Raw genomic sequence first — 24,810 nt, forward strand, 5'->3', positions numbered from 1 at the left:
GGGTATAAAAATCATATAGCCTATATATATGTCCCTTACTTAGAATAAACACATCCCACTAACTCAATTCTCTTGAGACCATTCTAGACTTCTAGTAGTATTCTACTGGTGAGTTAAGAGAAGTGAACACAGAGAGAGAGAGAGAGAGAAGAGTCACTTACAAATAATAGTTTTAACTTTATTTAATATTTGTCTCCTCGTGAGGTAACGAACGTGGCAGTATAAGATTGGGTCTGTATTTCTGATAACGATATATATTAGAACACAGATTGGGTTTGCCGGAGAAAAATGGGAAGGACGACATGGTTCGACGTCGACGGGATGAAGAGAGGAGAGTGGACGGCGGAGGAAGACCAGAAGCTCGTCGCTTACATCAACGAGCATGGCATCTGTGATTGGCGTTCTCTTCCCATAAGAGCTGGTATATTTATATCTCTCATATACATACATATCTATATAAATAGAGAAGTACATTGCTATGTTGTGTTTTTGTGAAACTGTGTTATAACATATTTTCTACTTCTCCTTTTTCGGAACAATAGGGGGTTTAATTATATATATTAGGATATAAGTCTAGATCATCTTGCTGCTGCCTGTGTATATATGTAGCAAACTACTTGGATTTATCGAAAGCCATATAATTAAGATCATGTAATTAGTTAAGTAGAGCCAAACGTTTAATCGAAAGAATCATGTTTAACAATGGTTTTGGTCTTTTTTCTGTTTAATAAAGATTGGTCGTATATGTCTTTGAAATGTTTTGAACTAATCTTAGATTTTTTTTTACTATTTGTTGCTGAAAGTTCTCATTTGGATTATTAGGATAAGTTATATAGTATACTCGGATGCACATCAGATTGTTTCGTACATAGGCATAATATAGGTTCTCTTCTACTTATAGTGAAGTGAATAGTAGAATCCAATAAGTGAATAGTAGAATCCATGTTCTTTGGATTCAAAATCACTGATTAATGACTTTTAATTATCTTTGCAGTCAAACGAAGAACGAAAACTTATTTTATAATATTCATATTTCTTTTTAGTGCATGATTGATTGTAAATTTTTAATTGCTTATTTTTATTGGTTGCCGAATCTACTTAGAAACGTATACCAACTCTATCCATATGATTGTGTGACAAAGTTGATTGCAATCTATTACGGTGCCCAGGAGCGACAGGTATATTACCTGAGCTTTGTCCACAGATTATTATTATATACATACCTTAGTGGTTGGGAAAGGAAAAAAATCCTTCCAAGACCCCAATCTCGAAAAGTTAAAATCTCTCTTCTAAATTCTCCATTACTGTTGATGAAAAGTTTAACTCTTGGTAGCTTCTTTTGTTTGCCACTACAAAAGCTATAAATAAAAATATTTTTCTTTTTTTTAATACAAGAATTTGACATTTTTAATAATTGGAAAACAGGTTTGCATAGATATGGAAAGAGCTGCAGATTAAGATGGCTTAATTATCTAAGGCCTGGGATTAAAAGAGGCAAATTCACTCCTCAAGAAGAAGAAGACATCATCAACTTTCATGCTGTTCTCGGAAACAGGTTAATTTCTTGATCAAGTTATATGCATGAAACGTACAATTAATATGATGTAATATTTTATACTTTGGTAAAGTCTACACACACACACACACATATATATATATATACCTTTACATGTGTTTGATAAATGGGTTACAACAAAAAGCTGTTTACATTACATATTTTAAAAATAACAAACATCAAATCATAAGAGATATATACATCAACATTAGCTGATCACATAATATGATAATAATGTCAGTTATAACCTTTACTTATTTACCCTTCACTGCAAGTATTATTAAATATGTATCAGTCCTCTTGTTTAAGTTATGGTAATTTGTTAATTTATTATGACGTTAATTATTCTAGTACTGTGTCATAACTAATAACAATTCTTTAAAAAAAATATTTAGAGTACGAAAAATTATCATGATTAACCACTTTGACGTTTACAAAAAAAAAAAAAGAAGAACGATATGTCAATCCAAAAAAAGATATTCTAAACTTTTATTCTTACTTTTATTCTTTTATTTTTTGTAAACTTAAAAGGTGGGCAGCCATAGCGAAGCTGATGCCGAATCGAACAGACAATGATATCAAGAACCATTGGAACTCTTGTCTCAAGAAAAGACTTTCGAGAAAAGGAATTGACCCGATGACACACGAGCCCATCATCAAACACCTCACCATCAAGACCACTGATGAAGACTGTGGTAGCTCTTCCACGACAACGTCACCGTCGACGGGGAGCTCTCCTTCCTCAGCACCAGCTCGTCTCCTCAATAAGCTCGCCGCAGGTATCTCATCTAGACAACACAGTCTCGATAGGATCAAGTACATCTTGTCGAACCAAATGATCATAAGCAGTGACCAAGTAGAAGAAGAAAGGGATCAGTCAGATATGGATCAGAAGATTGCCGGTGGTGAAGAAGATGATGCTCAGATTTGGACCGAGGAGGAGGTTAGGCGTTTAATGGAGACTGATGTAATGGAGTACGATGTGACGTCGTACGACTCAATCATGTACGAGAGTACTCACATGCTTGATCATCTATCTTTTGACTCAGTATAATGGGTGTATGTGTTGTTAGCAACTTAATTAGCATATGCTAAGTTATGGTTTGTCGTTGCTACGAAGAATATTAATGTGGACCTGTTTGACCAAGATGATGATGCCCTAAAGGCCAAGTCTTTGAACATATAAGGGTTTTTTTTTTCTTTTTTTTTTTCATTAATTAAGGACATTGTAGTATTGTACACAAAGAAACTTTTTAAATGAAATTCTAGGAAAAGTCATGAGTTTTGCGAAGTTCATGCAATAACGTCGGTTTAACTCTCAATCGTGAAAACTGAAAAGCATGCATATCCCCTATATATTCAATAACCAGTCGAGGAGTCTACTGATTTTTCTTTAAAAAAAAAAAGTGTGTTGCTGTGTGTAATACTGCTACTTGTATTAAACAACAAGAATAACTTCACAGAGAATGTTTAGAATGTTATATATTTATCACGATAATTAAGATGAACATTTTGGAAAATGCTAAAATTGACATGTAAAGCTATATATTTAGAATTATCAATGAATTTTGTACTTGGTTTAATTAGTACGTGGTAGTTTGAAAAATGTTTATCTTATCGTGGTAAATATAAAAATAGCTTTAAATAAAATGCAATATTTTTCAAATCTATCTCTTAACACAAAACAAAAAATTGGATGATTTGTGTATATTTTAGTCATTTTGAAATTTAAATTAAATGAAGCATGTAAATTGATAAAATTAATTTTTTCATAAATTCAGTTTATGCCAAAAAAAAAATTAAAATCTGATTACTACTATTAAACGAGTGGTTTTCTTTAGTAGAGGGCTTTTTGTGGATCTATTAACGTAAATCATAAACAAAGGGGTCCAGACTCATTAACAGCAACACGTGATTGCCAGCGCGTGCGAAATAGATAGTGATGTAGACACTGAGGACACGTGTAAGCTGATCACATCTTCAATATTGCATTTATGTATGTATATTATTATTGGTTTTCCAACATGTTTTTTATTTTATTTTTGTTAAAAATTTTCCAACATGTTAGTATATAATATACGCACTGAAATTTTAGAGCTTATAATTTCGTGATAATAGATATGAATGTTAAACGCCACTAAATTATTAGTTTTTGTATTTTACACAACAACTTTGTGTATACTTCTTTTTCACACAAAAAAAAAAATTTGTGTATACTTATAAGAAAAAAAAAAAGGAAAAAACTGTGCGTTTACGACGTGATTCTTCTTTAGAGAAAAGGAAACATCAAACTATAAGAGTAAAATATTTGTGGGAAAATAGAGGGGGGAGAGGCTACCACAAATCCAGATTATAACATGCATATATACTCTTAACATCATGGCCTACGAATATACGATGGTTAATGGGTTTGGCCTAAAATAGTGAAATAACTTGGTTTCGGCCACATGTCATGCATGTGCTTGTGTTTAACTTAAACTCCTCTTATGTAGCCCACTATAAAACCAAACTTGAAGATGCGGAACCCCAACGACATTTTTATCCAAAAATATCACTAGAGTTAAACTACACATATGTATATTTTATCCAAAACCAAACTGAAAACTAAATTTTGCAGTTCAAAGCCAAATGAATGTTTTGAATGCCAACAATACAAAAACTTGTGTGATGTATATATTTTGTCTTCCCGACTCGCCGGAGGTCTTTGATTCTTCCATATATCGTCAAGTCAAGTTTAGACAAACCTTTTTCAAAAGAAGAAGTTCACCTTCTGTGATATTTATATTCTTTTTCTAATGTCTCAGTTATTTGATTTTAAAAATATTATATAAATTGAAGGTCCACAAAAACAAATTGACCTCGAGCTTTTCTTCATGTATAGTGGTAAAAATAAAATAAAAAACAGATAAAAGAAATTGATATTTATATGGTAAGATAAAAAGAACAAAATTGGGACACATTGATTCAAAAGAAATTGAAATGTCAACATATATGACCCATGCATCAGGCTGCTCCACATGGGATATCTCTTCTGTCTTCTCAAGAGGGGTAATCGATGAAAGCCATTTAAGTTCTCTCTATAGGCTCACAGCAACATCGACTTTATCATCGTTTGTCTTTTTGTTATTTAATTATCATCAACTATATTATAGTATTCATATTTATTTATATTGTAAGGAAAATCTGTAAATAATTTAATCAAAATAGAGTTTATGGTTGTGCATGTTTCAAAAAAAAATGAAAAAACATAAGTTCCACATAAAACGCGCATTACTGAATGTACGTTCGTTTTCATATGCAAATAATGCTATAATGATAGTACCATGCACACATGTTTAAGCACATATCACCATCTCATTGTTATATCTCAACCACAACAAACACACACTCACACGTACATATAAATACATTAAGCTCGCCCATTTGAGAAGAAATTAGTTTTCTTTTAATTTGATTATGCTTTCTTTTACCAAAAAAGGCCAAAAATAAAATAAAATAGTTTTCTAGTAGGCGTTATCTCTACGCGTCGATCTATGTTAATTATTGCTTCTCTCCTTATTGACATAAGAAAAATAATTTAAAATAAATAAACAACATAGTAGTAATATAGAGCTAGGTTTTAATTATCATTATTTATCAGCAAAAGGAAAAAGACATATATACGTACATACAATGAATTTTCCTACAAATAGGACAAATCATATTCTTTCAAGCCCTTGGCTTTTATGGAAGATGTAATTTTAGCACGTGTTTCTATTATTATTACAGACATGATGGACCATTTAATAGTAGGTCAGGAATTCTGAAAACGATTAGTAACGCGGTTCCAAACAAAAGCATATCATATAGTTTCGTATTTTTTTTCTTCAAAATGTACTCCATTTCTAGTGTAAATAATTGAATTTTATACCCTTTTCTATATCTTTCCCTTTTTTGTAAAAAAAAAAAAAATTGAAATATCAAAGGGGAAGCCAGGCGAAAGAACAAATTTTTTGACATGTCAGGCTGAAAATGATGTCAAAGAAAAACTCAGCACAATGGATAACTACGAATTATTGCACTTAACTTATACCATAACTTACATCACCATACCTTAAGACTATAAGAAATCTTTTTGGTTTATTTTTGGGTGAAACTGAAAAGGTACTAGAATTTCTCTATACGGAAACAACTTATTTTGTGAAGCAATAACGTTTTTCTTATGTGAAAAATTTTGAGATTATTCTATGGAATGTGTATATATGACATGTAATATTTTCCCAGATACGACGTTCAAGGATTGATTTCTATATAATATATCATAAAAAAATAAAAAATATTCTCCTTCAAAAATATTAGGTGCATTGATATGTAGCTTTAAGCTTTAAGCTTTGGCTTTACGAGATTTTTGAGGATGACTCTCTTTGGAGTCATATTCATTTTCATATCTATTCACATTTAAAATACTTCTTAATTCTTATAATTTCAACAAAACCACCTACTATATGAATTCACATTTATCTTTTAATCTCACGTATAAAACAGAGAAAACTTGCTTACCTGATCACTTTAGAAATAAAATGGACTGCTTTTATTTCTTCCAGAAAGAGTGTCAAACGTCAGTTCCATTTCCATCGAATGGTTAATAAGAATTTTAAGACTATTTAGAACATAAAGAACTTTTATAAACATATCGGATAATATAAAGAGCTTTTTTATTCTATCAACATTTATATTTGATAAAAAAGTAGATACGGTTTTTTTTAAAGATATCGAAAAGTTAATACTACATGTTTCGTATTCAAAAAACATTATTGTTATGTTTTTTTCCCCCTTAATTATATACTAGCAAACAGGAACTGTGGATTGTACTATGTATCATTTCATACAATTGGCTATTTATAGACAAGCCTAGTACTCTCTCACAGTCTCACTCATTCAAGAGGACCATATATTGAAATAAAGGCTGTATCAATCAGAAAGCCATCAATACTTTCATATTAAACTATTTTCTTTCATTAAAAACTTTCCGATCTCTCTTCTTTTTTTTTCTAAGGTTGTCAACACGTACGTAGTGATATCAGATTGGCGGGGCTGAGAGGTTTTCATGGGGAGAGCGACGTGGTTTGAGGCCGACGGGACCAAGAGAGGAGAATGGACGGAGGAGGAAGACCAGAAACTCGTCGCTTACATCGACGAGTACGGCGTTGGTGACTGGCGTTTTCTCCCTGAACGAGCTGGTATGTATATGAGTTCATCACTTACAAGTACTGCATGTAGTTCATCACTTAAATGTAGATTATGTAATATTGAGGGAAAATATAGATTAGCTTCTAATTTACATATTTGTTTTGTCATTTAATTGGCCTATAGGTTTTCATCACTATATTTGTTCTGTGCCGATAGAGCAGCTCTTTTTCATGTCCTTAAAACCTACAAATATACATAGAAAAGTCATGTAACCCTCAAGCTAGCTAGTAGGTCTTTTGTAAGACAAAAAAAATTATGAAAGACTACTCTCTCTATTCCTTACTAATCCTTTTTTTCAAGGAAAAAAGTAGTTTCAAAAATATGCTTTTAAAAGTTCCTAAGCAATACTTATTAGTAGTTATTATTGATGGATTGTAAACTTCATGAAAAAATTGAATATTATTGTTTACATTTCTAAAAAAATTGTAAATCACAGAAATATATCTATAATCAAGTTGAAATATGTTTTCTTAATATGTGTGAAACAAACAAAAAAATGAATTAATTAGGAGGATATAATTCTTCACATTCTAATTTTTTGTTTTCAAATTCTAATTTCCTTCTTCTTTTTTTACATGTTCCTTTGTGGGTAGAAATAGTTTGATTAATTTTAACAATTATTGTTTGCCGGTATACAACTGTATATCTAATGATGACACACACACACACACACACACACACACACACACACAAAACTGTACATCCAACAAAAGCATAAAATTTACTGCTAATATTTGTTCACATTTTAATCTAATTACATTTTTATGATGGAAAAAGGTTTGCGGAGATGTGGGAAGAGCTGCAGATTAAGGTGGCTTAATTTTCTAAGGCCCGGGATTAATAAAGGCAAATTCACTCCTCAAGAAGAACAAACTATCATTAGTTTACATTCTGTTCTCGGGAACAGGTTGGTTAATCATTCAACCCAAAAAAATAAACACTTACATCATTATCAAAGTAGTAAATACTCCAATATATAATACTAAGTGAGATACGAGGAGAGAATAATACACAATTATGATCCAATAGCATCTTAATATGTTATTACTTATTACACTACACCAGATTAATTAATTTATTAAAATCCAACCGTAAAGTACTAAAACCAAATAATAATATTTCTTTAAAACTTTCATTGGTAGATTGTCTACGTCAGGATAGATTTACGGAATATTAATAATTTTTAAGTAATAATTATACTTTCTATAAAATTGATACTATAGATGAGATTATTCGACGAGTTTTATGTTAAAGACAAAACTTATTATTGACTAGTTTTGGTTGCTGTTTATTGAAAATTGCAGGTGGGCAGCCATAGCACAGCAGATGCCGAATCGATCAGACAATGACATCAAGAACCATTGGAACTCTTGTCTCAAGAAAAGACTCGAGAGAAACGGAATCAACCCAGTGACCCACCAGCCATTCGTCAGTAACCTCGTTGTCAAAACGTCGCTGTTTAACACAGAATGCAGTAGCTCTTCTTCCGCTAACGCGAGTCCATCTTTCTCCTCCGGCTCCGCATGTCTCCTAAATAAGATCGCGACTGGTATCTCATCTAGACAGCACTGTGTCGACAGGATGAAGAACATCTTGTCGGGTTCAAGAACCACAAGCATCCATTGTCACGAAGAAGAAGAAGATGAAGGGGAAGAGTTGAACAGGGATGATCATGAGAAGATATTAGCTAGTGGCTATCAAGAAGAAGACTTTCTAATGTGGGACGAGGAAGAGTTGAGACGTTTCATGGAAGAGATTGGCGTAATGGAGTTTGGCACGACGTCGTACGATTGTAATTGATTTGGAGTGTTCATACTAGCGTACATAATGATCATCATATCCCCTTTGATGATCAATAATTTAGTTTGGTTAGATCATCGATCATTTAGTAGTTAATTTGCTTATCCACGTGTTCTTGTTGCAACTTGCAAAGAAGAATATTCATGTACCACTAACCTAAGGAGTCTATTACCTAGAGAATAATTACTAACAGTGGAATAAAATAGGATAGTTCACGAGTTTGGACATGACTGTGCGAAAGTCCTATGTTGAGAATAAAAGTATATTAATATATTGTTGACCATTATTTTCTCATGCTTTTTACATTTTTAATACATATAAATACTTTAGGAGTAGTAAAACCAAAGATAAAAATAAAAGAAAAAGAAGACAAAAGTGATAATTGCATATATTTTTTTTGTTTCCCTGGTCCATATGCTCTCTTTGGATTTTATCATGCCACGTTATAGTATCCTGTGTACGAAAGTTGATGTTTTTGTTTTGTTTTGTAATTAACATTATTTTGATAGTATCCTTTTGTATTATTACTATGAATAGTATATGATTATTATAGTACATCTTATTTTGTCCACGTCATCTTATTTTTATTCACCTTTTCTTTGTTTTTTATAGTGATTGTGCGACCAAAAGAAAAGGGATTATAAAACTAAAAATAAGTGAATGTAACGATTTGTTTGACACATCAATCATAAAGTCGTCAAAGTCACGTACATTACATTGGCTCGATGAGACAAAGAAAAAGTATCCCCTGTAAGAAATTGTGCTTTAATGAAAGCATTTAGATTCCAAATGTTTCAAGCACGTAGCACCCATATATATCAGGGTACCCTATATATATTACCATGTACACAGGACACTCCCAACATCTCTTATCGATAATTGCCCGTATTAGCGGTTAATTCCTTCAGAATTAGCATCTTTTATATAGAAGTTTAGCATGATCCATGCAGAAGGATATGACAGGTATTCATCGAGAATTGTTCATACAAGTACGGTCTCTTATAGAAGCCAGTGCAAGAAATTCGACGGTATAATTAAGTCGAGACATCGCTCTGAGTTGTGTGACTCCCTACTTTAAGACATGTCCGTTCATTCGAATGGGATTCCAAATGTAACGTGACTCGTCCGTAGCTTCATTATCGATTGCGTCATACATTTATTTAGTCACGTTATAGTTATGCGCCCTTCGCTTCGTTACTCACTTATTCTTCCTTTTTTTTTTTCAACACGTCGTTTTTATTCTAAGAATTTATCCAATCTTTGATTATACTTATGACAAATTGATCTTGATTATCATCAACAATAAAGAAAGTTGTATTCCCTCTCATCTCTATCCTTTATTTATGCAGTTTCGTACTTTTAAAGAACCGGGTCTTACAATTCGACATCGAGGAGCCTATCCACGTTTATGAGAGAGCTCTTAGTGTTCATTAATATAGATTTGATTTGAATATGAGTTCACCGCATGTTAAGGCATATATTGGAATTTGATTCATATCTTTGGAGTTTCCATACTGTATTTGATATTGATTCATATTTTAAAGATTAAGAGATATCAAATTTTGTCTATTACTTTTTTTATCCTAACATATATTGAGTGACCGAAACTTACTGCAAATTTTCAATATATTAGACGAATAGTGAACACACAAATCCATCAATCCATCGTGGTCTTATTATCATTTCGGTTACAGAAACAGGACAATGGGTACACGTTCTTCAGTATTACAATCCAATCTTATGTCGTCTTATTCTTCTCCTGCTTCTTTGCTCTATATTCTTTAATGTCATTTTCTACCTTGGCGTTCACACGCGCTTGAAAACCGGGATATGGTTCATAACCAAAAATTGATTGAAGAACCTGTATTCATTCACACAGTTCCACATTAGCTTTTCAAGTTTTCTGGTTACGGTTTCCATGGAGCTGTAGTAAGAAGGTATCAGGACACAACAACACAAATCACAACATAACACAACAAAAGCAACTATCACCTCGAGCAATACGAAGAAAGGAGCCATGAGAAAAGCTTGAAGCAGATTGTCTAATAGCGCAGGTGCTCGTTTCTGTGTGTTAGACAAGAATCAAGAAGATCTGTTGAATACCGATGACAAGACACAAAGGATTATCAAAACAAACTATTCCTAAAAGCCAAAGAGTTTACCTCGAACACTCCATGGCCAACGAACTGTCCGGTCCAACACAACAGCTGAGATGCTAACCCAACCTGCGAAAAGAAGACAATTAATTTTTTTTCAGTTTCTACATAACAGATAGAGTTTAAATAGGGATCCGGCAAGTATTAACTACTATTCCTTTTCTCTTGAACACATAAAACAAACAATCAAATGAATAAGGACACTGAAGATACATACAAAGCTCCTAAGTTAAAGTTAGAGATTTCTCATCAAATGCTTTGCAAGAAAAAACAGAACTTTGTTTGAACAAGTGATGCAGACTCTAATATCTGAGACCATGTACCATCACAAAAATTGGTTGTCAAGAACAACACTTTTGTTCAAGCACACATCAAATCCGCTTCACTAATGAGTCAACAACTCTAAACACATTACAATTCTTCGGATCAAAGAATCAGAATCTAGCAAAACTCGAAAAGGTGCAAGTGTAGCAGAACAAATCATGAATGTCCAAATCCAGAGACAGGGTGTTAGTACTGCTGTCTCAACGTTAACAGCTAATGAAGGGACCCCAAAGAGGCAAAGACAGTTGAAGGTAATAACATATAGGGGCTAATCTAATCAAGTCAAAGCATGGATAACAATGAACAATAAATGCAAGAAGCGCACACGCACACTGCATATATAATATACACAACACATGGATGGATGCACATACTCTGATTAAATATGCTCATCCCCAATCATTTCCTCCCCCAAAAAAAAAAAAAGATGGTTTTTTTTTCTTCTTTCAAAAACCCTAAATTGAGATTAGAGAAAACGAACCTTAAAGGAAAGAGAAGCTCCTAATCGAACAGCGAGAAAACTAGAACCAACCCAGCAAGAGAAACACATGAGGGCAGCTACAAAACCAGATTTTTTATCCAAACAGATGTAGAACAGAGCATACACCAAGGTGAACATAAACCCAAGGTTAAATCGCAGAACGCCATCGAGGGTCAACGATTGAGACAACCCTAATTGAGAAGGATCGAAGATAGGGGTCGTGGAGTGGAGGAGAAGCAAAGCTGTGAAGACGATCGGCCAAACGAAGATGATGTGGATTACAATGTTGATGGGATTGCTGTGGTAAGCACCGTAGAAGGCGAAGTGTTTCTCGAGATCGAGCAATCCCATCATGCGACTCATGGTTTTGATTGAGATTTGTTTCTCCTGAGGAAGAGGGAATGAGATTAGAGATACGTGTTTTTGTCAGAGGAAGAAGATCGAATTAGAAAACAAAAGGTTGTCACCAAACAGGTGGGATTAAAGACATATACATATACACACACGGGAAGAAGACGAAAGTGGTAAAGTTTTTTAATAAGCAAGTTGCTAACATGCGCTTTTTGCATTGTTAACATGCGCAATTAATTGATAACAGTGTTGACTTGGCCGGAGATTTATTTTCAACTTTGACGCACACAAAAAAAAAGATAGTCGCTAAGAGTAGACGTGTAACGTGATTACCTACGCTAACAGAGATTTGATTACTTGGAAAATATCATATTAAACTTTGGCGTAAGTTTGAATTGACCGACCAACGAAATCTTAGCAACTTTGGCTATAGTCATTACTACTACTAACTTGCACGTATAGAAGACTAGAATGTGGTATGCGATTACTAACTTGCGCAAATTGAAAAAGTTTGTTTTACACGAACACGGAGAAAGATACAAAATTGGATACAACTTAAATTAGTTGGGAGGTTTTCTAGATGTATGTAATATATAGGCAATACTCGCCAGCTTTCGTTTGTTAGAAATACTAAAAATGTCATGTGATTGCTAACCTGCGCTTTTGATGTTCCTTCTTTGTTTATTTATCACAAGAGATCAAGTGTGGACGTTACTGATTTCCTTATCCACACATCTTCTGCCTCCATAAATCTAATCTTAACCTTTTAAAAACAAAAATGAATAAAAAATATAAAATAAAAAAAAATATTGTAAACAATACTGTGTCTTCTCTTTCTTTCACTGCTACCATCTAGAACTAGAAGTAAGTAATGGCTGAAGCTTTCACAAGTTCCACCTTCACTAACCTTCACATCCCTTCTTCCTCCAATCACTCGGTATATATTATTTCATTTACTAATAAACTTTATTAGAAAGAAAAAACAATACTGAAGAACTGTGTCTTGTGTTGTAGCCTAAGCAGATTGCCGCACCAAGTCATGGATATTGGCTATCTGTAAGTTATAATCTTCTTTTACCTTCTCTTAATAAGAATCTTCTTTACCCTTGTTATGTGTACTTACGTTTTAGGATTTGGAAATCAATTTAGAGGAAATTGATGAATGAGAAGAGGGAAAAGAATCTGATGAGAGGAAGCTTATGTGTAAGAAAGGCATTGCCACATGATTTGCCATTAATGGCTGTGATGGTTCAACAAATTGAAGGCATGCGTGATATCATTACTGAGAAACACGTGTGGCATCTTAGTGATAAAGCCATCAAGAATGTTTGTAAGTTACAAATTTTTTGGGGATTTCTTGACAAGAGTTTCCTACTTGTAAAGAAAAAGTTCAACTTAATTTAATGTTTTGACATTTGATCTTGATCATCTGCAGATATGTTTTACATCATGTTCACTTGTTGGGGATGTTTGTACTTCGGTTCCGCAAAAGTATGGAAACAAGAAAACAATAACTCAAATGGAATAATAATATCTTCTTGATCCATTTGCTGCATTGGGTTCTAATAATATATTTTGTGATATTGAATCAAATATAGGATCCATTCTATGACTCGGAGGAGTACCGTGGAGATGGAGGTGATGGAACTGGTTATTGGGTCTACGAAACTGTATGTATCTCTCTCTTTTCTAACATAGAATTTAAATCCTTAGAAATACATACAAATTGTAACCACTAATCAGGGATGTTGCAATGGACTAGCTAAAGGTTTGATAGTCTTGTGTTAAGGTTTTTGATGTTACATTGATTTGATCCTAGCTACATATATAATTCGAAATAGACATGTTGTCGGGCTTAATAAGGTTGGGTAATTAAGGTTCGGGTATGTTGAGCTGGGTCGGCCCATATACTTGTGGTCCATCACAAATGTATTTGTTATAAGATTGGATAAGAGAGTTGTTGTTTATTGGGTGCAGCAAGAAGACATAGAAGAGAAAGCAAGAGCAGAGCTATGGCGTGAAGAACTTATCGAAGAAATTGAACAGAAGGTTGGTGGCTTAAGAGAGCTCGAAGAAGCTGTTACAAAGTAGAAAAAAAACTAACTTGTAAATCATATATACCAATTCACATACACATATATTTCTTCTTATAACGGTCATAAGAAGTAAGAACATTATCATATAATACAATCTCTTCCATATATACAATAGTATAAGTTATCTGTTTCTTTGTTGCAGCGTTGTGTTCTGAATCATTGAAAGAACATGTTAGGAGCACTTGTCTCCTTGCGATTATTTTGGTCTCAAGTGTTTTAAAATGTTGACGAAATCCGATTTTTTTTTCTTTTTTGTACTCAATTGGGGGCTAAATTAATTGGTCGTGTACAGTGGGAAGTGAGTCTGATGATGAACAATTAGCGGGAAATACGCTTTTTGCACGATTTGGTCTGTCTTCCAACTCCAAGTGACGAACAAAGTATTTGAAACAACCAAAACTAATCAAACTTTAAACTAAAAAAAACTAAAAAAAAAAAACTTAGGAGAAGAAGAGCTTGTCATGTCTTTGTCAGTCAGTGATCTTCGTGCTTCCATGTTCCAAAGGCTTTTCTAGCTTTGATTATTCACACGTGTGGTTTTTATTTGTTTATTACTAGTTTGTTTTCTTTTCAATTTTTTTTTTTTTTCATTTTCAGAATTTATTTTTAGTAGGAAGTAGGAACACATGACAGTGGATATGATGTAACATTTATATCATAAGAAAAAAAAAGGAAAAGATTTGTATGTAGTGTATTCCTCTGTCGTGTGTCAATTAATATTCGTAGTTGTACAAATATTAATTCCGGGGCCAAAACATGATCGATGACTGTTAATGACACATTTACCATTCTTCTACTCCATCATCATTATACATTTCTACTGTAATATTCATTAAGGTTTCTCAATTACATTTTAGCTTACGGAGAAAAGGAACACACCATATACTAGTATTTTGCTTTATCTTTGAATTTTGCAAAGGTAAATGTTTGTATTATTATTGTTTATAGTAAAAAAAAAATTACAAACAAGAAAAAACAAAAAGTTACAACATGTCAGCAATTTTTCTGTCTTTGAGCCATTCTAGAACGACTAGAAAAACGACTCAAAAAAAAAAAAAAAACAAGACCGAGTCTTTTACGCGCCAACGAAGACTTAGCTGTATTTTTTTTCCACATGTGCAGTGCATTGACCTAGTCTCCGTCACAGCTCTCGTCATCTCCACGTGGCACCCGTTAATGTCTCAAACTTTGACTTCATATATCACAGCTCCGTGACTAGAGAGAACTTCCTCAACTGAGATTTCTAACACTGCAAAGTGAAACTGCAAACCATTTACTATCTACAGATCTTCTTGGTACTTTTTATTACCACAGTACATACGTGTCTGGTGCGTGTATCGTACCGAGTAAACACAAAATAATAAAAAAAAAAAGGAATGAGAACACGATAAATTCAATTTATAGCTTTATTTCGTCATAACTTTATCTCTTTTTATTATTAGAAAAAAGGAATTAGAGAGATGATCGAATATTGAATGTTTCTAAAATACGCGGTCAAAATAATCGCTTTATAAACACAACTCTTCTTCTTCCTAAGCTTTCATCAATCATCATCACTCTCTCAATTCAATCCAATAATTAAAATAAAAAAAGCTCTTTTTTCTTTCCCAAGTCTGAGAATTTTCTGTAGAAACAAAAACAAAAAAAAAAACTGAATTTTTTCTAGCGAAACAAAAAAAGTTTCCGATTCTGCATATGTTCTGAGGATGCCAGCTACGGATTTTCAAGGATCATTTGGAAGGTCGTTGCTTAGTTTACGGCGAGACCAAGTTGACTCATCAGCCGTCGGCGGGAATAGCAGCCACCACCACGAGCCAAGCAACATGGAGGTTGAGCTTGATTCGTTTCAGAGACAAGTCGCTGAGAAATTCATCGATCTCAACGCCTCTTCCAACGAGCTTCTCTCTCTCGAATGGATCGGAAAGCTTCTTGATTCTTTCCTCTGTTGTCAAGAAGAGTTTCGAGCTATCGTCTTCAACCACCGTTCTCAGATCTCTAAATCTCCCATGGACAGATTGATTTCTGATTACTTCGACCGCAGCATCAAAGCTCTCGATGTCTGTAACGCTATCCGCGACGGTATCGAGCAGATCCGTCAATGGGAGAAACTCGCCGACATCGTCATCTCTGCTTTGGATTGTCAACACCGCTCCATCGGAGAAGGACAGCTCCGGCGAGCTAAGAAATCTCTCGTTGATTTAGCAATCGGAATGCTCGACGAGAAAGATCATCCTTCTGGGACCAATCTAGCTCACCGGAACCGTTCGTTCGGAAGAGTCAAAGACAGTCACCACCGCTCGATTGGTCATTTCAGATCTCTTTCTTGGAGTGTTTCAAGATCATGGTCAGCTTCTAAGCAGTTACAAGCTCTAGCTAATAACTTAGCAACGCCTCGACCAAACGACATTCTTGCGAGCAATGGTTTGGCTGTACCGGTTTACACAATGACTTCGGTTTTGCTTTTTGTGATGTGGGTTTTGGTAGCTGCGATTCCTTGTCAAGACCGTGGATTGCAAGTTAACTTCTTTGTGCCTAGGCATTTCCAATGGGCAGCTCCGGTTATGTCGTTGCACGATAAGATTGTTGAGGAATCTAAGAGAAGAGATAGGAAGAATTGTTGCGGTTTGCTCAAGGAGATTGATAGGATTGAGAAGAGTTCGAGGTTGATGAATGAATTGATCGATTCGATTCATCTCCCGTTGAATGATCAGAAGGAAGTTGAGGTAAAACAGAGAGTTGATGAGCTTGTTCAGGTTCGTGAAGCTTTGAGAAATGGTTTGGATCCGTTTGAGAGGAAAGTTAGAGAAGTTTTTCATCGGATTGTGAGAAGCAGAACCGAGAGTCTTGATTCTCTTTGATCTTTTTTGAACATGTTTGTCCGAATATGATGATGATGCTTCATACTTGGATTCTTTTTTTTTTCTTTTCTAATTATCTTTTTTGATCACATGTAAAAATAGAACTCAAAGAGTGTAGAAGCTATCTTCTTATCTCTTTGTGATGCTAATGGTGATGATATTTTCTTTTGTTTAGTACCAAATACTAAATTGAGGTTCCTGAATGACTCATTTATCGAACTTGTACGTTTACACTCAAAAAACAAAAGAAACTATATTGAGAAGAAGGATTTTCACTACACAGCAACCTGTGTTGCATATTTACAAATCGAATTGAAGTACATAGAAAACTTTGGACATTAAACTTCAGTCTCTAATCTATAATCTTCTGTGTTTTGTCAAACTTCATGCCTCTCTACTTCATATCTTGCAAGTGTATCTTCTACCTGCAAACAAAAGCTTAAATGCATCCAAATCAAAATAATGGGTTAAGGCTTTAGACCAAAGAAAACCTACACTGAAAATAACTAGACATGTTTGCCTCAGACATCAATGATATTCATCACCAAAAATCTGATAATACGTGCAATTGTAACGACACATCATTGGCAAACCAAATACTCAGCCAAAATTGTTTGTCACTTAAGAGACTGAATACACAAACGATTTAAAAATCTGAAGATTTATAAGTAATGTGCATCAGAGAGATTCCCATCTAGACATTAGTCATCATTCTCATCTCCTAACAAGGAGACTCTGATGTCCCTGTCTTTTCATCGTCACTTGCACTCACCAAAAAGACACCAAAAGGGTATTAAAAACAAAACAAAACAACAAACAAATCTAAATTGCGTACACTAGATCAAAGTTAATAATTAAAATATATTTTTGTGACAACATGTTGCATCAGAGAGATTCCCATCTAGACATTAGTCATCATTCTCATCTCCTAGCAAGGAGACTCTGATGTCCCTGTCTTTTCATCATCACTTGCATCAATCAGGCAAAACCAATTCAAATCAAAACCTAGGAGAAGCCAACAAAAACCATATCATCAATAAGCTCAGAGATCACGAGTACAAACAAGAGAAGTCAGATGTGTAATAATGAGAAGAACAAAATGCCTCAGAGTTGATTTCTTTTTCCTAGAGACGCATCTCTCAAAGTATATTTAACACCATCACAGGCATGAAAATCAAACAAGACCTAAGTAATAAACAACACATAACAGCTAACAAGAGACTAGTGAAAAAAATCAAATCTTCAAGAAGAACACTCAAATGTCAGTACTAGGGATGTCAGTACTAGGGTTTCTCTCGGTAAGTGTTAAATAGACGAATTGAAGAACAGAAGAGGCGGAGCTAATTAGGGCAGAGTCAGACAAGTCAAAGGTGTCAATGGGCTTTTTAAAACAATTTTTTTACCCAGGCCCAATCAATTAAGCAAAACCGGTTTAGATTTTTTCGTTTCGAATAATAACCCGCAATTGATTAAGCAAAACCGGTTTAGATTTTTTCGTTTCGAATAATAACCCGCAATTGATTAAGCAAAACCGGTTTGGTTAAAACATTCTCTCCGTCTCTAACACAGAGCACACGATTCCGTTGGTCGACGTCTTAAGTTCCCCAGCGAAATCGAAGGTTGTCCCTTCGTCTGCTTCTGTGAGCTTTCTCTCTGTTCCACCATTAATCTTTCCCCTTTTTCTCTTATTCAAACTTTTCTTCTTCTTCTTCTTCTTCGGGACAAATCTTTTTCTCGTGCCTTTTTTTTTTTTTCTTCCTCCTCCATGATCTTTCTCTTCTCTGTGACTTCGCCTCCTCTGTGCTCATTTTCATGAATTCTTCTCTTGTTTCGACGCAAAGACCCATTTTTTTATCTGTTTCTGCTGCGAAAGACCCTTTTTTAAACATAATATATTCCGTTACAGTGAATTTTGTTGTCTAAAGAGAGACTCTGTGTCTTAAAACCAATTTCACCATTTGCTCAATCGTTCCTTTGACACTTTGAAAAGAGGGAGTAATTTAGAATCAATCCCTTGCAAAAAGTAAAAAAATATTATCTGGTGATTGAAGTGAGTATTGAAAACAATGTTTTTATCCTTTGCAATTTCCTTTTTTTTTTGTTTTTTCTAAAATGGGATTTTGATGATGTTTTGTTTATAAACAGGATGGGTAGGGTTAAGTTGAAGATTAAACGACTTGAGAGCACAAGCAACAGGCAAGTTACATTCACGAAGAGAAAAAATGGGATATTGAAGAAAGCCAAAGAGTTATCCATTTTATGTGATATTGATATTGTTCTTCTTATGTTTTCTCCTACCGGAAAGGCTATTGCTTTCCATGGAGAACACAGGTATAACAATCATAAACATTCTCTCCAGTTTGTTGCTCTTTTATTATCTTTAATTCTGTTTTAATGCATCATATCTCCTTTTTGGGATGCATTGTATAATATTCTCGTTGCTCCTCTACCCAAAGAACAAGTCTTATAGCTTTCACTGATTTCGTAAGGATTTAGCTGAAATGGTGAGAGTATTGAGAAGATCACACAATGCATCAGTAGGAACAGATTAGGGGTAATTTGACCAGTTGGTTAGTTGGTAGCTTTTGGCTTTGGGAGAGATTAGGGACTCTAGAACACTATACTGTTCTTGTTTTTTTTTTATAGAATCCTTTCAATTATCAATTCTCATATATTTTTTTCCTTGTTTCCTATATTTTAAGTACTAAAGAGTGATTTGGCTTCCTGAATCTATCAGAGGGATGATGGATTGGGTTCTGTATTGAAGTTTTTTTTGCAATATATTATTTTGAGTCTTAACTTGCGTTTTGTGCAGTTGCATTGAAGAGGTTATTTCCAAATTTGCGCAATTAACTCCACAAGAAAGGACAAAAAGGTATGGTAAGCATTATGTTAAAAGTTTGGATTACTATTAAGTATTAATCCTTTGATGTTATTTTACGAAACTAAATTAAAGTGTCTTTTTCTTTTCTTCAATATAACAGGAAACTGGAGAGCCTTGAAGTAAAGACATAGAGACTCACTGAGTTTCTTCTTTTCTATATCATCAACTTTTTGTTTTGTTTGAAAGACAAATTTTGAGCTGATTTGTGTATCTGAATTTCAGGCATTGAAGAAGACTTTTAAGAAGCTGGATCATGATGTAAATATACATGACTTTTTAGGAGCAAGGTACTTCCCATGACTTCTTATTATTACTAACCATGTGTTGTCTTTGTAAGCCTCTGATATATCTGACATGTTGTTGTCTACCCGATCCTGCAGGAATCAAACTATTGAGGTATGGATTGACCATCTTCGGTTCTTACTCTTTCTTGGATACTTTTTAATCTCTTTGAGTAAAATTGCTAAAGTTTGTGTTAAACATGTCCACACAACAGGGTCTAAGTAACCAAGTAGCGATTTACCAAGCTCAGCTTATGGAGTGTCATAGGAGGTTGAGGTGTGAAAAACTACAGTATCTTGAGTTAGAAAGTTTTGCTTTTTAAAATCCTACTTTCAATCTTATTGAAGTCATGTCCTTCTGGTGGCTGTTTTCAGTTGTTGGACGAACATCGATAGAATAGAAAACACTGAGCACCTCAATTTATTGGAAGAATCATTGAGAAAATCAATTGAAAGAATCCAGATTCACAAGGTGTGTTATTATATTTTCCTCTTCACTCAATCATTATAGACCTATAAAATTCAGGAATTCATTTCATTTTCCTGAACCCATAAGAATATTTACTTACGAAAAGACAATATCCTCCATTTTGTAGGAACATTACGGAAAGAGCCAACTTTTACCAATAGAATGTACCACAACACAGGTTATAACCATTTGTCTCCTTTCCTCTCTCTTTCTCTCTGTCTCTCCTCAGGACATTTTCTTAACCAAACCAAAGCCTTTAAATGCAGTTTCACAGTGGGATACAGTTGCCTATGTCGATGGGAGGTAACAGTAGTATGCAAGAAGCTAACTCGATGTCTTGGCTTCCTGATAATGATAACCAGCAAACAATCTTACCTGGTGATTCCAGTTATCTTCCTCATAGGTAAGATTCTAAGTTACAACTATAAAAAAAAAAAAAAAAGTTTCAATATGGAAGTGCTCACTCAAGTTATGTTATACTGACAGAGAGATGGATGGTTCGTTTCCCGTTTACTCAAGCTGCTTCTTTGAGTCTACAAAACCAGAAGACCAGATATGCAGCAACCCGGGACAACAGTTTGAACACATAGAACAACAAGGAAACGGTTGTTTGGGTTTACAACAACTTGGAGACGAATATTCATATCCAACACCGTTTGGTTCTACTTTGGGAATGGAAGAAGATCAAGAGAAAAAGATAAAGTCTGAAATGGAATTGAACAACTTGCAACAGCAGCAGCAGCAGCAACAGCAACAGCAACAGCAACAACACCAGCAACAACAACAAGATCCTTCAATGTATGATCCAATGGCTAATAATAGTAGTGGCTGCTTTCAAATTCCTCATGATCAATCCATGTTTCTCAATGATCATCATCATCATCATCACCATCATCAAAATTGGGTTCCAGATTCAATGTTTGGTCAGACTTCTTACAACCAGGTTTGTGTTTCACACCTCCATAGGAACTATCTACCTATATGATCCACGAAACTGAATATGTCTCTGTATCTTTGGTGATTGCAGCAACCGAATTAACTCAAAACATGGCTAATGAACGTATGAAGACTGGACTTATGTCTGACCAAGAACTAGTTTGATCTACTGCTACAGTGTCCAAGATAAAAATATATATATATAGAGAGAGAGAGGGTGTACATGTTTTTGTATGTATGAGCTTGTGTCGTATACTCAGGGGAGTTTTAGGCATTTTGTGTATAAGAGATATTGTCTAGGAACCATATACTTTACAAGAATGATAAATATAATTATCAATATATTGTTTCTTATAGATGTTGGCTAAGTGTTGGAGACCAATATATAATCTGTTTCTTTCATTCCTCTGCTTAATTGTAGCTTTTCGAAACTCTTATGACTAATATAGTAATATCAGTCTTATCAAAGCATACCAAAGATTCAGTTAATAGCTATAGAAAAAAGGAATTTATATATTACTGTAGAACAAAGCTTCATTACATCAAGTATAGCAAAATTAGTTCAATATTAATCTTCACAAGGCAACTTGAAACGACACAGTGGACAGGTGTGATTGGTCTCAAACCACTTAACGACACACTCATAGTCAAAGTCATGTCCACAAGGTAAAGTCACAACTCTTCGTTCATCGTTATCAAACTCCTCGAAACAAATTGTGCACTCTTCACCAGTAGAAGTAACCTTGTCGTGTATTTTCCTGGCTAAGGACTTGACCACGAGCTTGCTTGCGGGTCTCAAAGGGATATTATTGGTCTCGTCGAACCAGACTCGAACCGCTTCTTCAATCTGAAAGGCATCTTCAATCTGAGAGGTAGGAACAAGAAGCAAGTACACTAGCAAATCATACCCCGGAGAGTAGTCATTACTTGCGGGAGAAGTAACTTCATAAACATTGTTGATTAGCTCTGTTATGGCATCTGCAGTATCATCGTCGCTAATTCCTGATTCCATCAAGAAATAGTTAAAATCTTCTTTGCTTGAACACTCGTCGTTATCTTCGTCGATGAATGCTGACACCAACGAAGAAGCCGTAAACGTCCGATTATAACCGACGACCTTTGCACTGATTGTGATTGTGCCGCCACCGACGTCTTCTGGTTGAGGATTTCGTATAATATAGTTACGCAATTCAATTCTCATGATTGATTTGAAGACGATGATGATGAAACAAAAAAGAACTTTAAATAAGGAATCAGATTTAAGGCTGATGGTTCTGTTCGGTGTGTGTTTATTTATGTTCAGGGTTGTCACAACATTATGTATTTATAGAGAGACTAGAGAGAGAGAGAGAGAGATTCTGCATGCATTAGTTTGACTAGTAGAATTTGGAAACATATTTTTAATTTTCCGAGGTTTTCCATTTTTCCTTCTGTTATTTACTTTTTATTTTTCCTACTCACATTATAAGATGGAAAAGAAAATCCAATCGATTATGTAAAACTTATCTTGACAACAACAAAAAAAAAAGAATCATAAGAAACAAATTAACAAAAACGTTTGTAAATTAACAAATATATTATATAATGGTTTAGTATCAAATTCGATTTGAATGAGAGTCCAATACTAATAATAAACTGAATCGAAAGCATACAACCACATAGAAAAAGATTTATAAAAAAAAAAGTAAACGACGATATATTTTGCACTTAACGAAACGGCGCCAAGCTTTCAAGTTTTCAGTCTCCTTCACCTTTCATATGGCATCTCGTAACGACACAATGGACAGACATGACTTCTCAGAAACCACTTTACAAGACACTCCTCGTCAAACTCGTGTCCACACGGTAAAGTGACCACAATACTTCCTCCGTCGTTAAACTCCTCCAAACAAATAGGGCACATGTCAGTCCCAGTACCCACATCTCTAGTCTTCTTGCATATTGTTCTTGGCAAAGACTCGACAGCGAGCTTGCTTGCAGGTAACCTGGCAGTATTGGTCTCATTTGCACGTAACCTGGCAGTATTTGTCTCATTTGCAGGTGACCTGGCAGTATTGTCCTCATTGACCCAGACCTGAAAAGCTTCCTCAGACCTGGAACGAGCCCCTTCTTCAATTTGATGTTCAGAGATAAATTCAGCATCGTTGTCCCAAACGAGTAATGCAACTCGTCCAAGCTGAGTTGGAGCTACTTCTCCACCGACAAAGGTATCCCCATGCCCATTCTCAAAACCTATAGCGTCTTCTTCAATGGTCTCACCGAACGAGATGAGAAAACGTTGTCCAAGTTGTGGAGATCGAGCCACTTCTGCAGTTTGATGATCAAAGTCGAAGCTAACATTGTGCTCACCCACTAAGTCTAGTGCAAACTCGTCGACTGGAACAACTTCTTCAAGCTGCTCAAATGGAGCTGCTTCTTCATAGGCGGCGAAGAGAAGATCTTGGTCATACTCTAAACCAAGAACAGCTTCCTCCATGGTCTCATCGGGAGAGATTCGATAAATCTCTCCAAACTGGGACGGAGCTGCCTCTTCAGTCTGCTGAGCAAAGTGAAAGACGACGTCATGCTCGTCATCCTCCCAAATCATAAGCTCTTCTTCAATGGTCTCATTGAGCGAGACTCGAAAAACTTCAACATGCTGAGATGGAGCTGCTTCTTGAATCTGATTATCAAATTCAAAGACAATGTCGTGCTCATCATCCTGGAAACCAAGAACCTGATCTTCTTCCTCAATGGTCTCGTTGAGCGAGACGAGAAACCCTTCTCCAAGCTCAGATAAAGCTGCTTCTCCAGCTTGAAGATCAAAATCTAAGATATCATCGAGGTCGATTTCGGGGGTGAAGGATGAACTCATAACGGCGAGAATGAAGAAGGAAGAAAAATATTTTAAAATTAGATGATATGGGTTTTAGGGTTCTCTCTTACTATGTATATTAACATTAGAGGGACTAGATTGGTATGATATCTTTAGCAGATATTGGATATCTGATATTCTAATTCTATTGGGATTTGGATTACTTCCCAATTTTTTTATTTCTTCTTTTGCCAATTAATTACATGACTGTGTATAAAGGAGATGTATATAGTTTGGTTATAATTGTAATTAGCCTTTATCTAAAACATAGTACTTAGACTAATACATATACTCTGTAAATCATTCATCTAAAGATATTTTTAATTATATATATGACTAAGATTCTTTCTTTTCTTTTTTTGGACAAAAGATTATTTCTTTTTCTTTTTGTTATATCCTGTAAAATTTTAGTTTAAAATTAATGTTTTGATGTTCCCTTTGTTATTACAATGTCAATAAAACTTAACACCTGTAGAAGCTCAGACAAAAACTGTGGTTGAAGTTGAAAAACAAAATTTGAGTATCAAAAAGGTTGT

The 24,810-nt window shown here is 34.6% G+C and overlaps 8 protein-coding genes and 4 non-coding genes across 13 annotated transcripts; 5 read left to right on the forward strand and 7 right to left on the reverse strand.

Annotated features, from left to right (window-relative positions):
* Positions 1 to 288: 288 nt before the first annotated feature.
* On the forward strand, positions 289 to 2,682 carry LOC17900695 (transcription factor MYB106). The gene is made up of 3 exons (XM_006304052.2): positions 289 to 421; positions 1,426 to 1,555; positions 2,087 to 2,682. The coding sequence occupies exons 1-3, from the start codon at positions 289 to 291 to the stop codon at positions 2,607 to 2,609; spliced, it is 786 nt and encodes a 261-aa protein (XP_006304114.1). The 3' UTR covers positions 2,610 to 2,682.
* A 3,813-nt stretch (positions 2,683 to 6,495) lies between these two features.
* Positions 6,496 to 8,688, forward strand: LOC17899884 (transcription factor MYB34). Its single transcript, XM_006303228.2, has 3 exons — positions 6,496 to 6,774; positions 7,562 to 7,691; positions 8,089 to 8,688. Exons 1-3 carry the CDS (start codon positions 6,642 to 6,644, stop codon positions 8,582 to 8,584), a joined length of 759 nt encoding a protein of 252 aa, XP_006303290.1. The 5' UTR covers positions 6,496 to 6,641; the 3' UTR covers positions 8,585 to 8,688.
* Positions 8,689 to 10,182: 1,494 nt separating this feature from the next.
* On the reverse strand, positions 10,183 to 12,018 carry LOC17899075 (uncharacterized endoplasmic reticulum membrane protein YGL010W). Its single transcript, XM_006305560.2, has 4 exons — positions 11,546 to 12,018; positions 10,747 to 10,809; positions 10,577 to 10,648; positions 10,183 to 10,445 (listed from the first exon to the last, which is right to left on the reverse strand). Exons 1-4 carry the CDS (start codon positions 11,906 to 11,908, stop codon positions 10,323 to 10,325), a joined length of 621 nt encoding a protein of 206 aa, XP_006305622.1. The 5' UTR covers positions 11,909 to 12,018; the 3' UTR covers positions 10,183 to 10,322.
* A 650-nt stretch (positions 12,019 to 12,668) lies between these two features.
* LOC17897460 (photosynthetic NDH subunit of subcomplex B 4, chloroplastic) lies at positions 12,669 to 14,124 on the forward strand. Its single transcript, XM_006305640.2, has 6 exons — positions 12,669 to 12,833; positions 12,911 to 12,952; positions 13,046 to 13,226; positions 13,332 to 13,387; positions 13,495 to 13,566; positions 13,874 to 14,124. The coding sequence occupies exons 1-6, from the start codon at positions 12,768 to 12,770 to the stop codon at positions 13,985 to 13,987; spliced, it is 531 nt and encodes a 176-aa protein (XP_006305702.1). The 5' UTR covers positions 12,669 to 12,767; the 3' UTR covers positions 13,988 to 14,124.
* A 1,476-nt stretch (positions 14,125 to 15,600) lies between these two features.
* LOC17898561 lies at positions 15,601 to 17,077 on the forward strand. Its single transcript, XM_006305003.2, has one exon. The coding sequence runs from the start codon at positions 15,699 to 15,701 to the stop codon at positions 16,848 to 16,850; it is 1,152 nt and encodes a 383-aa protein (XP_006305065.1). The 5' UTR covers positions 15,601 to 15,698; the 3' UTR covers positions 16,851 to 17,077.
* Positions 17,078 to 17,367: 290 nt separating this feature from the next.
* On the reverse strand, positions 17,368 to 17,440 carry LOC111828790. The gene has a single exon (XR_002832551.1). It is a non-coding gene; the product is annotated as a small nucleolar RNA snoR122 (small nucleolar RNA).
* An 82-nt stretch (positions 17,441 to 17,522) lies between these two features.
* LOC111828833 lies at positions 17,523 to 17,619 on the reverse strand. Its single transcript, XR_002832593.1, has one exon. It is a non-coding gene; the product is annotated as a small nucleolar RNA R44/J54/Z268 family (small nucleolar RNA).
* Positions 17,620 to 17,729: 110 nt separating this feature from the next.
* Positions 17,730 to 17,826, reverse strand: LOC111828834. The gene has a single exon (XR_002832594.1). It is a non-coding gene; the product is annotated as a small nucleolar RNA R44/J54/Z268 family (small nucleolar RNA).
* A 120-nt stretch (positions 17,827 to 17,946) lies between these two features.
* Positions 17,947 to 18,022, reverse strand: LOC111828830. Its single transcript, XR_002832590.1, has one exon. It is a non-coding gene; the product is annotated as a small nucleolar RNA Z267 (small nucleolar RNA).
* Positions 18,023 to 18,408: 386 nt separating this feature from the next.
* Positions 18,409 to 21,776, forward strand: LOC17896743 (agamous-like MADS-box protein AGL65). The gene is made up of 12 exons (XM_006304991.2): positions 18,409 to 18,900; positions 18,996 to 19,181; positions 19,666 to 19,725; positions 19,835 to 19,853; positions 19,957 to 20,021; positions 20,115 to 20,130; positions 20,231 to 20,292; positions 20,391 to 20,487; positions 20,612 to 20,662; positions 20,751 to 20,887; positions 20,971 to 21,427; positions 21,512 to 21,776. Exons 2-12 carry the CDS (start codon positions 18,997 to 18,999, stop codon positions 21,521 to 21,523), a joined length of 1,161 nt encoding a protein of 386 aa, XP_006305053.1. The 5' UTR covers positions 18,409 to 18,900; position 18,996; the 3' UTR covers positions 21,524 to 21,776.
* A 209-nt stretch (positions 21,777 to 21,985) lies between these two features.
* On the reverse strand, positions 21,986 to 22,622 carry LOC17896868 (E3 ubiquitin-protein ligase RNF181). Of its 2 annotated transcripts, XM_023777230.1 has the most exons (2): positions 22,518 to 22,622; positions 21,986 to 22,214 (listed from the first exon to the last, which is right to left on the reverse strand). In XM_023777230.1, the coding sequence occupies exons 1-2, from the start codon at positions 22,619 to 22,621 to the stop codon at positions 21,989 to 21,991; spliced, it is 330 nt and encodes a 109-aa protein (XP_023632998.1). In that variant the 5' UTR covers position 22,622; the 3' UTR covers positions 21,986 to 21,988. The 2 variants fall into 2 exon arrangements, with proteins under 2 accessions (XP_023632998.1, XP_006303535.1); XM_006303473.2 differs by having other exon boundaries at positions 21,986 to 22,622.
* A 420-nt stretch (positions 22,623 to 23,042) lies between these two features.
* On the reverse strand, positions 23,043 to 24,274 carry LOC17900613 (E3 ubiquitin-protein ligase CIP8). The gene has a single exon (XM_006304368.2). The coding sequence runs from the start codon at positions 24,272 to 24,274 to the stop codon at positions 23,168 to 23,170; it is 1,107 nt and encodes a 368-aa protein (XP_006304430.1). The 3' UTR covers positions 23,043 to 23,167.
* Positions 24,275 to 24,810: the final 536 nt, after the last annotated feature.

This window comes from Capsella rubella, unplaced genomic scaffold (assembly GCF_000375325.1).
Source record: "Capsella rubella cultivar Monte Gargano unplaced genomic scaffold, Caprub1_0 scaffold_1, whole genome shotgun sequence".
Taxonomy (NCBI): domain Eukaryota; kingdom Viridiplantae; phylum Streptophyta; class Magnoliopsida; order Brassicales; family Brassicaceae; genus Capsella; species Capsella rubella.